The 15,823-nt window shown below is 44.4% G+C and overlaps 1 protein-coding gene across 1 annotated transcript; it reads left to right on the plus strand.

The window, feature by feature from the left end:
- Positions 1-279: 279 nt before the first annotated feature.
- Positions 280-14,618, plus strand: LOC112569434. The gene is made up of 3 exons (XM_025247199.1): positions 280-815; positions 9,968-11,807; positions 12,463-14,618. Exons 2-3 carry the CDS (start codon positions 10,895-10,897, stop codon positions 12,741-12,743), a joined length of 1,194 nt encoding a protein of 397 aa, XP_025102984.1. The 5' UTR covers positions 280-815; positions 9,968-10,894; the 3' UTR covers positions 12,744-14,618.
- The last annotated feature ends 1,205 nt before the right edge of the window (positions 14,619-15,823 follow it).

Raw genomic sequence — 15,823 nt, forward strand, 5'->3', positions numbered from 1 at the left:
ATTAAACCTTTATGCTGAAAGGCCTGTCGACCTTAAGAACAGGTAAGGTTGTAAATATGTTGCAATAGAAATGTGTGTGTGTGTGTAAACCATCTGTTGCCATGGTACCTGTTACCACCACGGCAGTGAGAATCGGGTGTAATATATTCGAAGCTCGGATCCGACAAACATTTTTGGATGTGGCACCTATTCATTAGGTTGATGCATTTCTTCGTGATCTGCGTGCGTGCGTGTGTGTGTGTGTGCGTGTAAGTGTGTGCCTGCGTGTGAAATGTTTTGAGTCTGATAATGGTGACATTCTCTTTTGACTTACAGTTCCGACATTCCTGCTCACCCACTGAGAAATGAGTTTTTCCACTATAAATAATCGACTGACATGTAAAGAGTTGACATGAACAGTATTTCTATTGCACCCATCATATCCTGAGTGGTCTTGCTAAGAGCTTGTGTAAGTTGTGTCTCCTACCCGCCGCACATCGCGATCAAACATTGCGCGCGCGCGCACCCGAGCCACGTGACGTCACCCGCGGAACGTGCTCTTCTCCACAAGCTCGTACTACGACGACGACAGTCGGCGATGTCAGGTTCAAAAGAGGCGGGTGGAGAAGACAGGGACGCTTAAACCGCCAACTTCTGCCGCACACGTGGTGTTGTTGCTGTGGCATCTGGTGATGTCGTCGTCGTCGTCAGACTGTCGGTTGTGCTCGGTGGTGCGACCTGGCGTACGCACGCGCGGCCAAACGCCGCGTCATTGTTCACGTTCACGCTCAACGACAGAGAAAGAAAAGCGTGAGTGGCAGGTGTGCAAACAACAGGTAAGTTCGTTTGTTGAGTTTTCTTTTTCAGTCCATCTACAACCGTACAGACGCCACACCCTAGTCCAGAGCGTAGACCTCAGTTTTCTCCCGCCCTGGCCTGATAATATACAATATATTTGCTCCCTAAATAACTACGCCGATCAGTCCTGTGCATGTATATTTATTTCAACTAGTCTGTCGCTATGGTAACAGGTCATGTGATTCAATAGGAGTGTTTGAGGACAGCAGCCGATATTTCATATCACTGCTCGGGATGCGCATCTATAGATTATTTTCAACGGCATTTTTTTGTTCAAAGAACGCTTGACAAACGTTTCACTGAAAGCTTGTCGCAGTAATTCAACATTTATAAAAATGTATTTGCTCTGCTCCCGCCATCACACACGGGTGGATATACCCCTTTAAAAGCAAATCAACGTTTGCGTTCAGTATTAGCACATCAGTGATGGTCGCCCTGTCGTCTGCTAGTGTTTTGAAAACTTTTAATTCATTTTGTGACACAATTTTTAACCTATTTATGCCTCTAGTTCCATAGGAACATTTGTTTCTCTCTAAAATCTTGTTCCTTGAATATATCTAGGTCATATACTTGAATTTATTTCATGCACAAATTCAAAAATTTCAACTTCGGGCAGAAATGGTTTAATTTAGTAAACTGGTCGTCATCTTTGTATTTCTCTCTGTTGGTTGCTTACTGTGAAAGTCGTGACAAGAATTTTTTTTCCCTCCATCTGGCTTTTCCTGTTCCCCCATGTCATTCTGTGAGTCTTTGAATGTGACAAACCCATCATCTCCTGTTGATCAAGTTCCTGTAGACACACATAAACACTGAGTGTAGGTGGTGCTCTCCGTCCTCTGAGCCCACCCCAGTCCTTCACTCCACATCCTGTATGCTTGATGTGGTAGTCTTGAGAAACTGTGCTGTTGTATGCAGTACCCGCTGTAGATGTACACCATTAGGCTGGGAGTTGTCATGTCCACACACTCAAACCCTCTTAATGGCAAATAATTGCCTTCCCTACATTACTACAGGCTTTCAAGTTCAGGAAATATAATAGCATAACGGTAAGATAGGAGATCAAACGGTTTATAGAATATGTTAGGATTCAGTTCACCTAAGTTTAATATAGTTTTCGGTAACAAAACTTTTATTTCTCTTTGTGTGTGTGTGTGGGGTGGGGCTTCCCCCTCCACCTCTTTTTCTGTTTAACTTGCTTATCTGTCTGTCGGTCTGTCTGTATGTCTGTACGAAGAAGAACCGTTCTGGAAGTCTGCATGAATCCATTCAATATCCGATGAGTTAGAAACTAATTTCTGAGCGGATATTGACAATTTCGAATTAATTCTTTCTGCCTGAGGCAACGCAGCTGAAGCGGAGTGCAGACAGTTTGCACCTGGACTTAGGGAGAGAGCTCGGGAAATGAATGTCCAGCCTCTGACTTCTGACTGTCAGCTCTGGAGGCACACAGTGCAGGGTCTGAATAAAACATGTTATTCTAAGCAAGGTCTTTGGGGATGAATTACATGAGAAATTAACCCATAATATGACACTAAGCGGAGTTTATCTTGAGCTGCTGACAACTGCATGTCACGTGATGGAGACACGCGGTGCAGGCTCCGGGGAAAGCTCCTCCCTGATGATGAAGCTAAGCAGAGTTTGTGTTAACTACTGACAACATCAGTTCGTCAAGTAATGGAGGCGCAGAGTGCATGCAATAAATAAATGATGCTGCTCCAAGAAAGCTCTTTGGGGCGACTTAAGGGAACATTAGTCCACAACAAGATGCTGAGCAGAGTTCAACCACTGACAACCGCTGGGTGAGATGACATGTCTCCACAATCAACAAGATGAACACCATTAGCTCAAAATTCTGATTCGCTGCTGATGAACCTGTTTTGGCCATTGTGATTTCTCAGCGACTAAACCTGAGCCTGCACAACTTTTTTTGTTGTTTTACACGTGTATGTATTTTATGTACTTTTGAAGTAGGCCTTTGATGGTGAGCGCGGTAATGGGTGAGACGGTTGTGGGCACAGAGACAACATTGCAGGTCACACGTGGGGCTGCTGCTCCTCTGGTTGCTATGGGCAAAAGCACGTGTGTCGATAGGTACATTGTTGACAGCTGCTTTTTCTGGACCTGGCCTGCGCTATTCACCGCACGAGAGCAAACATTCAAACATCGACGTTTCACCATCATTTAAACCGTCGCCAATCTTTCATCATAAACAAGCACACACACACACACAAACACTCACGCGCGTGCGTCCACACAAACACCCGAACATGCAACGTTTATATGGGATTATGGGTATCCAAGTCTCCAAATGAACTCTTTATACAAAATTATTGAATTCTCTTAATTTTTTTAATTTAATTTATTTTACCTTTAAAAAATAAGCTTAGTAATATCTGGTTTTATAGACATTGCATGCTTTGGGATTGCTGGAGGTACTCGACAAGAATTTTAAATATTAGGAGGCAGTGGAGTGTGACCAGTGTGCCAGTCTACACTACTGCGGTAGTTGTCTGGTCTGACAGAAGGGAGGGAGTAGGGAGGGGCGTGGTGGACTAATTGAAAGCTTGTTCATACCATATTGCCGCTGGAGGCTGTGTACACAAGTTCCATCGGACACGCTCTGCGGGTTTTCATTCTTTGTGGTGTAAAAAATGGCTTCGTGAGGGAGAGCATGAAGCTTCATAGAACACTGATTATGGTGATGTCAGGAGTTCGTTCCTCAGCCTGTGACAGTGCGATGAATAAAAGAAAACTTGTTGTGGACGAACACTATAAATCTCTTCTCTGTAGAACTGCGGTTCACGACGTGCATGTTATCAGCCTCTGTAAAAAGTATAAACAGAAGAGGATTTCAGACTGTAAACAGGATATCTTGATGTCTGAGCCCTGAGCTGACACAGTCCATAACGAACTAATAAACGAGGACATGAGCTTCAAGTTATCATCATGACATGGACCATGGACAGCGTGCGGGGTGGAGATGAACACGAATCACATACCCTCAACTCTCGCTTTCACTATCTGATAATGAGCATCCATCATCCACCCGCAAATAATAACATCATCATCATTATTATTATTATTATTATTATTATTATTATTATTATTATTATTATTATTATTATTATTATTATTATTATTATTATTCCCAGCCCTCTGGGCAATTAAGCGCCCAACATTTTAAAATAAAAAGCACTATCAGGCTGCGAATGCTCTTATTTACATCAGTGCTAGACTTATTAAATGGATCAAAATACCTACACTGTATACCCACGCGCTTTCTTTGTGCGAGTAAAGCAAGTGTTGACTATTCCCACGTGTTCGCCGACCTGTGTACACAGCTCACGAGGGACGTCAGATGGAAGGTGCGTTTGTTTCTGGCATGCACGCCCTTCGCGCACCTGAGTCAGGTTGAGAGAAACCTGAAATATTTACCTTGACACCGCAACACACATCCCCTGCGACCCAACGCTACGTGACGTGAGAAAATGGCCGACACGGAGTGCTGGCGGCGTATCTGACGTCCCATCTACGTCCCATTCCCCGAGAAAAGTCAAACGTGTCGAGGACAGCGCGGGGTGGAGTTAACCACCCGGAGACCGCTTCCCGCTGTGTCTGTCCGTGCCGCGCTTTGATGTGGTTTACCATGTCCCCTGCCGATCAGATTGATGGCGTCGTCACGTCACCTACACCTGAGTAGGGTGACGTGCATCAACATCTTCACTTTGCCGCGAAATGAGTCTTGATTGGTATCTCTCTAGAAACGTCAAACATGAAGAAAAACGATGGACCGTAAAAATAACGAAACTGAGGGATGTTTTATATCTTTAAACTCTCTTCAGTCTGTCTTCCGAGGCGAGAGCAAGACAACCAATGCTGCGAGCTAATGGAGACTTCACGTCCAGTGATGACTATCAAAAACTTCGGGTTATTCCGTTGTTTCTGTTCCAGCAGCACATTTACTTGTGAGAGAAAACTTGCTGTTAAAATGTAACAAGAAATTTAAGTCACTATTAAAAAATATATTATATATTCTTAAGCAAGGAAATATTTGGATACCATTATTATGTCAGGTGTAACCTTTGACTTACATCACTGGATTATTCTGCTTGCTCGGCTCAAACTATTTTTTTGATTGGTCTTGGCTAACAGGTCCATGAAGCAGTGATTCTGTTTTTCATCTAAAGGGTTAAACACACATTTGTCTCCAACCAAAATATATAGACAAGAGCTTGTGTTGAAAGAGCTTACAGCTTGAATTCGATCGACGTATTGGCAAACAATGGAAGTGCCCGTCAAGCCATCATGGAATCAAAAAACGAAACCACGTTCATTTTCTTAAAAACAAATTGAGAAATGAAGCACTTTTATGTGTTCTGCTGTTCGTAGGTGTATTTCAGGTAATATTATACTTGTGAAAACGTCCAGAACAGTTCTTAGAGAAGAGAAACGGATCTGACGTGCTGACCTTTGTTTTAAATTTCTCAGCGTGCAGAATTCTCGAAGCAAACGCCAGTTTAAACTCCCAAGCCAACCCTGAAGTACATGTGAATATATTAATTAATCTAAGAATATAGTGACACTCATGCAGTCTTCATAAATTCTTAGGTAATGACAAAGACCTTGCTTGAGAATCAGGCTGTTTGTAAACCTTCATCGGATCTTGAACAGATCTTGACCGCAGGCGGGAACAGCACTCATCAAATAGTATTTAAAGTATGTCTAAAGGGATGTAAGGGAACTGAATTATTATTCTCTTTGTAATCTGTGAACAAGTATCAAGACATATTTCTGCTCAGAATTTCAAAATTCTTTCCTTCCATCTTTGGCAAGCGTTATATTTCAGTCTTTGAACCCACCGCCAACAGACACAAGTAACTGAAAATACCTGAAAATACTTCTTTTCTTGATACTGTAAGGGGAAACTTGTGACTAAGAAGGACCTTTGCAACTAAAAAGTGCCGAGTTATGCTGGGAGACTGTCTGCAGTTTTGCAGACTGACCAGCATGACTTTGGTTTATAAACCTGCGAGCTACGGGAGACACCAACAGCTTCCGTCATGCGCACAGGCACCCGTACCTTACGTGAGGGTGTGACTGTGTGTGTGTGTGTGTGTGTGTGTGTTGTCTGTGTTCATTGTGTGTGTGTGTTGTGTGTGTGTGTGTGTGTGTGTGTGTGTGTGTGTGTTGTTTTTTGCGTGTGTTGTGTGTGTGTGTGTGTGTGTGTGTGTGTGTGTGTGTGTGTGTGTGTGTGTGTGTGTGTGTGTGTGTGTGTGTGTGTGTGTGTGTGTGTGTGTGTTATGTGTGTGTGTGTGTTTGTGTGTAGAGCAGTGGCTTCCCTTGTGACCAAGAACCTAGTAATATTTAACTGCCAGTTCACCCCGTCTCAACCCAAGCGACACGGAAGGAAGTTCGTCCAGTTTTCCAGTAGGACACGACTGAGGCCAGTTTTACAAGGACCAAAATAGTTTTAACTCAAATATTAAACATTCAAAGTGGGACAATAATACAAAAATAATACCAGTCACAGTAATAAATACAGCTTTTACTGGAACTTTTGCTGTAATCGTATTTCCCTGGTGCTGGTCATTCCAGCAGCTCCTACAATAAAAGCTGAATTGCGGGACATTAATTCCTGTTCCAAACGGTAAACTCTGGCAGGTGAACTCTGTAACCCCAATATAATGGTAATTCGATAATTTCCTTAAATATATTGCATTTAAGGTTTATTGCTTTGTGCAACTACTCCTTGAAAAAAACCTTTGTTAAGAAATCTGTGGCACCATCCTCACCTATAGTAATGAAACTTCTGTTTGGTCCTTTGTGATCTTGTCATGTAGTCCCGCCACTTACCTCTTGTATATTAGATAGATAGTGATGAGTAAGGTAGGAGAGAATATAGAAACCGTTGAGAAGATACAGACTGTTGCCACTTTGTATTATCATGATTTTGGATAATTTGTCATGTACATAAAATTTATTTTCCATAAAACTGAGCTCTTGTAATAAAATACTACGTTGAAGAGCTATATCTATATTTTACTATTTTTGTTTTACATGAGAAGACTTTTCACTTTAACAGTCCTGAGTTCAATATTTTGGCCGCTAAAGCAAACCTGTACAGAAATGTTATCTGCAGACATGGTTACCAAAACCTATTTGGTCTCTTTCAGTCAGGATATTTTTACATCCTTTTTCGCAGCACCGTCAATTGTTAGTAAACAGTAGCAGGTGATTGACAACCGGGGGAAATTATTTCTCTGGTCCCTGCCATATCTGGGATATCCGATAACAGGAACTTTAAGTCCGGATAGTCGACAACTACCCCTCCACCACCACCACCAACTTCTCCCACTGAACGAGGAATGAAGCAGGACAGGATATGAAGACAGACAGCAGGACAGGGTATGAGGACAAACATCAGGACATTGTATAAAGACAGACAGCAGGACAGTCGACCATTCCTCCCCAGTCGACCCAAGCTGTCAGAAATGGGTAGCTGGCTCCAGAGCTGGATGGGGTAGGGTAGCGACGGATATGGACGCCGCCCTCTGTAAAGCCCCGAGAAAAGTGAAGTCTCTAACACCTCACTCCCAGCTCCCCAACGACCTGAGAAGGTTAGGGGAGTATTTTTACATTTAGCCAGCAGAAAACTGAGCAACTGCTGCGTCAGAGCCGTCCTTCATATACATTCTGTATTTTTATTATTTCTTTACCCTTCAAGGGGTACTGTACATAATTTTATTAACACACTCCCATCCATCCCAATATACAGTATCTCACTCACACCCACCCACAACGAAAATGGAGATAGCTGGTCATTTCTCGCTGCATCACGTGACCTGGGTCAGTAGTCCAGTAGAAATCCAGGTTGTCATGGTTACCTGCTGCAGGAGGGCTCGTCTTTGGGTCAGTTTTTTTTTTAAGTCCACCTGTCAATATGTTTATCTCTGTTTGTCTTCATATTGTCAGACAGACAGAGAGACAGACAGACAAACCTAATTTCACTACAGCCAGGCAGGCCCAGAATCACGTGACTTCCACTCTAACTACATTCTGGGTGTTTCGTGTCGGTGTCAGGGTACACCATCTTTCAGCGCTGTGTTCATGGCCCCCTGTCGTCTCCTCCCTGCATCAGCCCGTCTCCGCTTCCAGTTGTATTTCTTCTACTCTTTCCTTCTTTGTTTCACGCTGACTTAATCTCGTTCCACCTGCTGTTTTCCTCATCATCTCAGGCTGAATTTTTTATGTTGTTTGCCAGTTGGACTTTTCCTGCCCGCATTGTCCATTTAATTTAACCCTGCAAAAGAAATTGAAAAAAAGATTAGGGAAGTTTGCTTTTTTATTTCTATTTCTTGCCTTTTTTTTTTCATCCCATCGTCTGTCTGTGTCTTCACTGCCTGTTCTTTTTATCTCCCTCACTCTCTCCCTCAGTTCCCTTCCCTCGTCTCTTTTACTCTCAATACCTCCTATCACAAACTTGTATTACTGGACTGCTGGCAGATGGTTTTTTCCAGTTAACTACTAAAACGAGGCATGATACTACAAAGCTTCCGGTTTAGTCATATCTTTCTTTGTTTTTGTTTTTTTTTTTTTTTTTTTTTTTGTTGTTTTTTTTTTTTTTTTTGGTCTCGCCGAGACTAACAGCGAAGAAATTCGCAAAAGGCTAAACGTTGGTCTCGGCAGACAGACAGCAGTCCACCTATACACGTCCATGCTTCTATTTACATCTCCTTCTCTCCCTCACTCTCTCCTCTTCTCTCACTCCTCACCCTTCCTCTCCATCTTCTCATCTCTGCCTCCCTTCCTTTCCCCCACCATTTGTTTCACTACCACGGCCATTGTTTCGTGCTAAGCTCTTAACAGTTACGTGCTAGGAACGTGATATCGCTACGTGCTAGGAACGTGATATCGCTACGTGCTAGGAACGTGATATTGCTACGTGCTAGGAACGTGATATCGCTACGTGCTAGAACGTGCCAATACATTCGGCAGATGGTCTCGCGCGATGACGTCTGCCGCACCTGAATGCGTACAACGCCTCACTGTGCGCATGTCCTCCCTCCACCCCTCGCCCCCCTTCAGCCATTTTATCGATCGACCCGTCACCCACCTACCCGCAATTACAGACAGCAATTTAAGGACTTTCTCACCAGGGTATTACTACCCTACGGACCGGTTCCCACTGACCTGCGTCCAAACGAGGACTGCAGTGTCTGATCGCCAACAAGTCTCTTCTGTTCAACACACTGCGGTTGCTATGGAAACCGATACACTACAGTGGGTACAAAGCTACATATTTTTATAACCAGAATCGATGAGAATTTCCCATCGTAAATAACACTTTCACGGGAAACATACAATGTCTTGAGCGTTACCAGGGCTCTACCAGACGGTTGCTAGGAGACAATGTACACACAATGTATACAATGACTAATTTTGTTCTGAAATATCTTTTTCAATGATAAATTTTTGATGTCGTCATAGTTCCATCTGTTGAAAGCTTGGATACTAATCGCGTCCTGTCCCATGTGCCAGGAAACTAGAGAAATCGCACGAAAATAACTTTCCCTTTATGATCTGCCGCCATCTTGGTCTTCCTCCTGTCACTGGGGTTAGTTTGCTGGTATCTACGTCATGATATCCCTAGGGTTGGTGTTCTGTTATCTGCGTCATGATATCCCAGGGTTGAATGCTGATATCTAAGTCATAATATCCCTATAATTAGTTTGCTGGTATCTACGTCATAATATCCCTAGGGTTGAATGCTGATATGTACGTCACAATATCCCTAGAGGTGGTATGCTGGAATCTACATCATGATATCCCTGGGGTTCTGTTATCTACGTCATGAAATCCCTAGAGTTGAATGCTGATATCTACGTCACAATATCCCAGAGTTAGTTTGCTGGTATCTACGTCATAATATCCGTGGGTTTGTATGCTGGAATCTACGTCATGAATCCCTAGGGTTGGTGTTCTATTATCTACGTCATAAAATCCCTAGGTTGAATGCTGATATCTACGTCATGCCAGTGGCTATGGTATGTTCAACTTCCAAATTAAACATACATTCCTTCTCTCCTTTGCCCTGATGAGATCATCACTATTCTTATTTATTTATTGACAGATGGCTGGAGAGACTGGCAGTCACACGTGCTGTGGCGTCTGCTCCAAGGCTGATGACTGTGGACGGCGTGTGCACGCGACACCCGAACGTGCAGCTGACGTGCAGGACTAACACAAGGTCAAGGTTCGTCATTCCACCCGTCTTTAGCAGACACTCGGATGTGAAAACTGTGCTCATCCACCCCCCACTTGTGTTCTCGCGAAACATTAAGACAGCCATTTGCTTCGCCATCATCGGGACTAATGGCCGCCACGCTCTCCATCGACGTCTCAAGGCCGGCAGGCTGACGACCTGCGCGCGCATCAAAATGGTGGCGGAGCCATTTGACGTGCACGTGCAGCGCTAGTGTAGTCAGACGATGTTTGCATAAAAGCATTCCCTAGAGTCTGTGTGACTTCTACTCTTGCTGAGATGTAAAGATAACGAGTTCATGGAGTGCTTAGAACTTCTGCAGTGAGTGTTTCTCAGTGATGCGCCAAGCTCCTGCTGAGCCCGGGTACCTGTGAAATGTTTGTTTCTTTATGTTTTGTCGACATGAAAACATCATCTTGCTGCAGGTATCAAGCTTACGACCACAACCCATCAGTGACAAATTTCTGATAAGGACATGTCAGTGCATGAACAGCAAACAATACTGAGGTTGATATGTTGCGGTTAATAAATATTAAGAGGGACTTCACTTAAATGTCAAAATTAACATACTGCAACATAAGAACTTAGGTTAGCCAACAATTACTAAAACGAAAAGCTCATTCCGAGCTGGATTCAGTTGTTTTAAGACTGGTTGGTATCCTCCGAAAATTGATATCAGAGCCATTCTCCTCCCTTGCCTCCTGTCTGCTATTGTCACAGTCTCATGGTTCTACAACTTCTCTTGTCGTTATCGGCGATAGACTATCCTCGGTTGTCCCTTACTTTGAGATCAGAATGAAAGAAGCCACGGGACTGGACGAGCAGCCTTATTCCTTATCGTCCCGTCCTCCTGCTGTACCGTTTCCCCAGTCCAGTGTCAACACCAGGGTGTCCCCTGACCGTTATGGACACGCCAACGCCGGCCGTGGTGTCGTCAGTGACGTTTTGTCGTTGTCGGCGCGGCAGCACGCAGCTGGCTACAAGTCCCTCCCATCAGCCCCCGGCACCGAGCACCTCACCTCCTACAAGCGGCTCGTGCAGGGGGACTTGGCCAAACACACTGACGTCCCCGGACGACGCTCGCACACCAGGTTAGTCAGGACCAGGTCAAAAGACTCGACCTCTGACCCCACTGCTCAAACACAGTACGTGGTCCTCTGCCCCTCGGGGACCAAGGTTCGACGAACTAAGGTCTCGAAGAAAGACCGCAGCGAGAAGCCCATTGCCCCCGGAGTGTCCAGGTCGGACATGGAACTTTCCACGTTAACACGTCGCTCAAACACCTTCGTAGTGGATTCAGTTTCTAAAAGTCCCAGCTCCGGCCTCGCGAATCATCTGGAAGCTGCTAACCCGGATGTTAATCATCAAGGAAGCAAAGAAAAGATGTCTGAAGCACGGAGAGGAGAAACATCTCACACTGCACCGGATGCTGTCCTCACGGCGTCTGAGAGGTTGTTGAAGAAACAGGAAATCCTCTCTCGGCTGTCAGAAAGACTGTCTAATGAATTCGAAGAGCTGCCAGAAGAGAGTGCACTCCCCAGAAAATCCAAGATCGTGAAGAAAAAGTTTGTCCTGGGACGGGAGGGAGCGCGGAATCCGGTCCAAGAGAGAAAGATGGCCGCCAGGCCCAAGTCCGCCGGACAGCTGCGTTACTACGACAGTGATGGAAGTGACGACAGCTCTCTAGACGGAGAGATTGAAATCGTCGGTAAGTGAATTCCTGTTCATTCACTTGATCGATGTTTTTTCAACTTCCAGTGCTTCTCAAAAGCCATTATAGATATGCTTCTTGGGTTTTGTATGTATGTCTTTTTTTATATTTTCTTTGGCTTTTGTTTTAGTTTTGTCACAAATAACTTGACAAGAAAGAAATTATAAAATTATGTGAAAGCAAGTTGTTTCTCTTACATGCATGTGAAAACTTTCAAAATAGCACAATAGTACTTAAATCAAGAAGATAAGAGTAATTAATAATGCATTATTGAATGTAGGAATACTTTATTGACTTTGACGGAGCAAAAAGAGAAGAAAACAAAACAAATGTTCTATTGGCTAAACTATAAAAGACAGCTTCCTGGTTCCTACGCTTTTTTTATTATTATTTTTATTGAGATTTATCTTATTTTTAAAAACATGAATGGGACTCAGTGTTGTGTAGCTCTCGGTCTGGTGGTTATTTAAATAAACAACAGTCTCGCTAGGAGCGGTCGTGAAAGGTCTCCCTCCTTCTCTCTCTCTCTCACTCTCTCACTCTCTCACTCTCTTCTCTCACTCTGTCTGCTTTTTCTCCCAGCCAAGCCTGTCAGAGGGCCTTTGGGGTGTTGGTCACAACTAAGGGGAACCTTTCTCTTCTTTACTTGCAGACATCGACAAGGAGTTGCAGGAGGACCCTTCCGAGCCCGCTCCCTACTACACCGGCATGGAACCTCTGCAGATCCCCGAAGTTGTTTACACACATGACCCTCAGACTTCACCTCCTTTGTTTAACCGCTTCAGACCCAAACCTTCTAAACAAACACAGAAAAACATTCATCAGCAACTACAGGTGCAGCAAGACGCCAGCTACAAGCAGCGGCCGGTGGGTTACCGGAAGCGGCATGGCAGCGGCGAATCAGAACTATCCGCGTTTAGCGACACGTCGTAAACCCTAGCAACGCGCATGCGCGCAGAAGGTTCATGAGCGACCCGGATATTGAAAACGGTCCTTCTCTTGACAAGGGTGTTGCGCGAACTGAGAACCACGTGGACGTCGGGGTTCGCAACAACGGCGTGACGCACAGACCCGAGAACGTCACCAAACGCCTGTCTCTTCAAGACGGCACGGAGCCGTTCGCGTCAGCGATGACGTCAGCCATGGGGCGTGCATTCACGTGACCGGTTGTACTCCGACGCCATGGAGCGCGTGCTGTCTCGCTACTCCGAGATGGCGGTGCGCGAAAGACCAGACGAATCTTCTGGAAAGCCTAAATCAAAAACACTGCGGAAAGTGCCCGGAACTGTTCCTCCTTCCACGTTCGCACCTGGCAACGCCTCCGTCACCTTCGGAAGCAGCCGAGGACTTCCGCCGAGAAAGTTGAAACCTATTCCACGGAGAAGCGATTCTGAGATTTCTTAGAGTACACGGGGTGGTCATGTTTTTCTGTAATGTTTTACTCGTCCTCTCTCTTCGGTCACTACGTTTACCGGAGGAGGAAATAGTGTTTGGGACAGTGTGTCGTCACAGTGCAGCTTCCTCCAGTTATCGCCTTATCTTTGTCTGCAGGACAGTTGCAGACTTGTCAACGCTTACACAGTGTTAACAATCAGTGGAATTTTTAATGCGCCGAATTATTAGACCACAAACAGGTCCATTGCCTCCATCACGGGCTTGGAAAAGAATCGGCAACAGACCGGAAGTGCTGATCGTGACTGCCGAGTGAGTTCATTCCTCGCTCCATCTGTCTATCTAGTCTGCCAGCAATGAGCCACGGAACCATTATAATAAATGCTCCAGCTTCCGATCCGTGACAAATCTTTGATGTGGTGTATTATGTCTGCCAGTCTAAGGTCATATAAATATATTATGAACCTCGTTCAGAGGCATAACCGTCCGATACATTTTAAGTGACGCATCCTGTCACGTGACACATAAACACCCTCGAGCAGTCGTGGGTGCTCAGCCTTGGGTAGCGAACCCTCCCACTTCACCTTTCCTCCTTCGCTGTGTGAACCGAGTGACACCGCCGTCAACTGTCTGTCATTGATCATCTAAATGGAAAACGCGCGCCTGAGACCATTGAAGTCCGATCAAAATAACCGGTCCCTGGACCGGAGCGAACCTGTTAACACCCGGAGACCAGGTGCCCATGGCACTCAATGACGGTAGCAGGGTGTAATATGGAAAACGTGCTGTACAGCCAGGAAGGGGTGGGGTAGGGGACAAGGGCGGACTGGGTGGCGAATACACTGAGTGTAAGGAAGATCATTCTTCCGGTGCAACACTTCTGACTTCTGGCTTTGCCAACGACAGACAGATGACCTCAGACTAACAAACAGACTAGCCTGTCCCGCAGTCCCAGTAACAGACTACAAACAGACTAACCTGTCACAACAGACTAACAAACAGACTAACCTGTCACGCAGTCCCAGTAACAGACTAACAAACAGACTAACCTGTCACGTACTCCCAGTAACAGACTAACAAACAGACTAACCTGTCGCTCCTTAGTGGCCTCCAGCTGGCGCCTTGAAGTCTTCTAGTCCGAAAGTATACAACACTTCTTGATAACATAGGAGATGTCATTCTTAACTATCAAACTATTCATGATAGGCAGACAGCTGCTGCGAGTAAACTCATTAACAGAAAGTACCACAAGTAAATTCAGCTTCAATTAGAAGAAAACAAATAAAAGTAACTGCCATGCACCCCAGTGAGTCAGCGGTGTGTCATGTCACGTGCTGCCTCATGGTCCTCTCCCATGTCTGTCTGTAGCATCACCTGGCCCATGGTGCCAGCGGAGATGAAATTTCCAGTGTTCTACTCCATGTGATACTGGAGCAGACAGGTAACAAGTCGGAGATGTGCTGAAACTGGATTCCTCTCCACAACTATCGTCTCTTCTTCTAATCATCATCTTATTACAATTATTGTTGTCATGCAGTCCAGTTTCTTGTCATAAGAATCACCAACCTCATCACTACAATCTCTCCTTTCAGCTCCTCTGAACACTGAAGTCATTTGACCAATCCTATGAACAGTTTATCTGAACATGAACACCGACATCATGTGATGACTCATTCGGTGAGCAGTTGTAACTGTCCTCTTCGTGATGTCACTCTGTCGGCTCTGTTGTTGATGTCAGTGGCTGTTGACCAACAGCACTTACCCTGACCTGTGCACTATATGCACTGAGGGGTGTATGAGGACACCAAGGCGCTTCCTTGTGATCATTGTGCTTTGAAACTGGATGAACTGTTGTCTGTTGTTCCTATTTCTAACGCTTTAAAATGTTTACCTCATTTTTGTGCAAACACATTAGTTTATTTGTTTTAAGTCAATGGCTTTACACTATGTAATGTTTTCATTATGGTCTTAGCCTTATTGTGTACATGTACCTGGACTTTTGCTAACAGCCTGCCACAGATACTGTTGGTCTTCTGTCTACACACCAGATTAACCTCTTGATGTAGTTTTAAAATGTTTGTATTCAAACCTAAGATGATTGTGAAGATCTGCAGGGCATTGTATTTCACTATTATATTAAGGTAGATAGCATATTGAGAGGTGGTAAAGTTGATCTGAATTGTGTAGAGGTATAGAGAATGTATAGAGGTATAAAGATGAAGATGTCAGCCAGAGGGGACTACCTTGAACTTCCTTCTATCTTTTGTCCAAGTGTTACAGAACCCAAGCTAATCCTACTTTTAATCAGCATTTTAATGAACTTTGTAATGAATGACTACTGTGATAAGTTCTGCTATCTTTTATTTTGTGTTCAAGATATTTTAACATTATTATTTCTCGATTTTTGTCGAGGTGGCCCTGGTTCACGGACCCAATCATTTCCATCTGACCGAGTTTTTCTGACATGATTACCGGTCGGCGTTCTACTCTATCCACTGCTTCAGTTCGTTAAGTTTTACAGCTAGAATGAATTGTTTTTGTTTGTCTAATTATGAGATGATCACTTTTATTCTATTTTTTATTTTTTATTTTTTGTTCCTTGCACTAACGGTAAGGCAAAA

The sequence above is a fragment of the Pomacea canaliculata genome, linkage group LG7 (assembly GCF_003073045.1).
Source record: "Pomacea canaliculata isolate SZHN2017 linkage group LG7, ASM307304v1, whole genome shotgun sequence".
In the NCBI taxonomy this organism is placed as follows: Eukaryota; Metazoa; Mollusca; class Gastropoda; order Architaenioglossa; family Ampullariidae; genus Pomacea; species Pomacea canaliculata.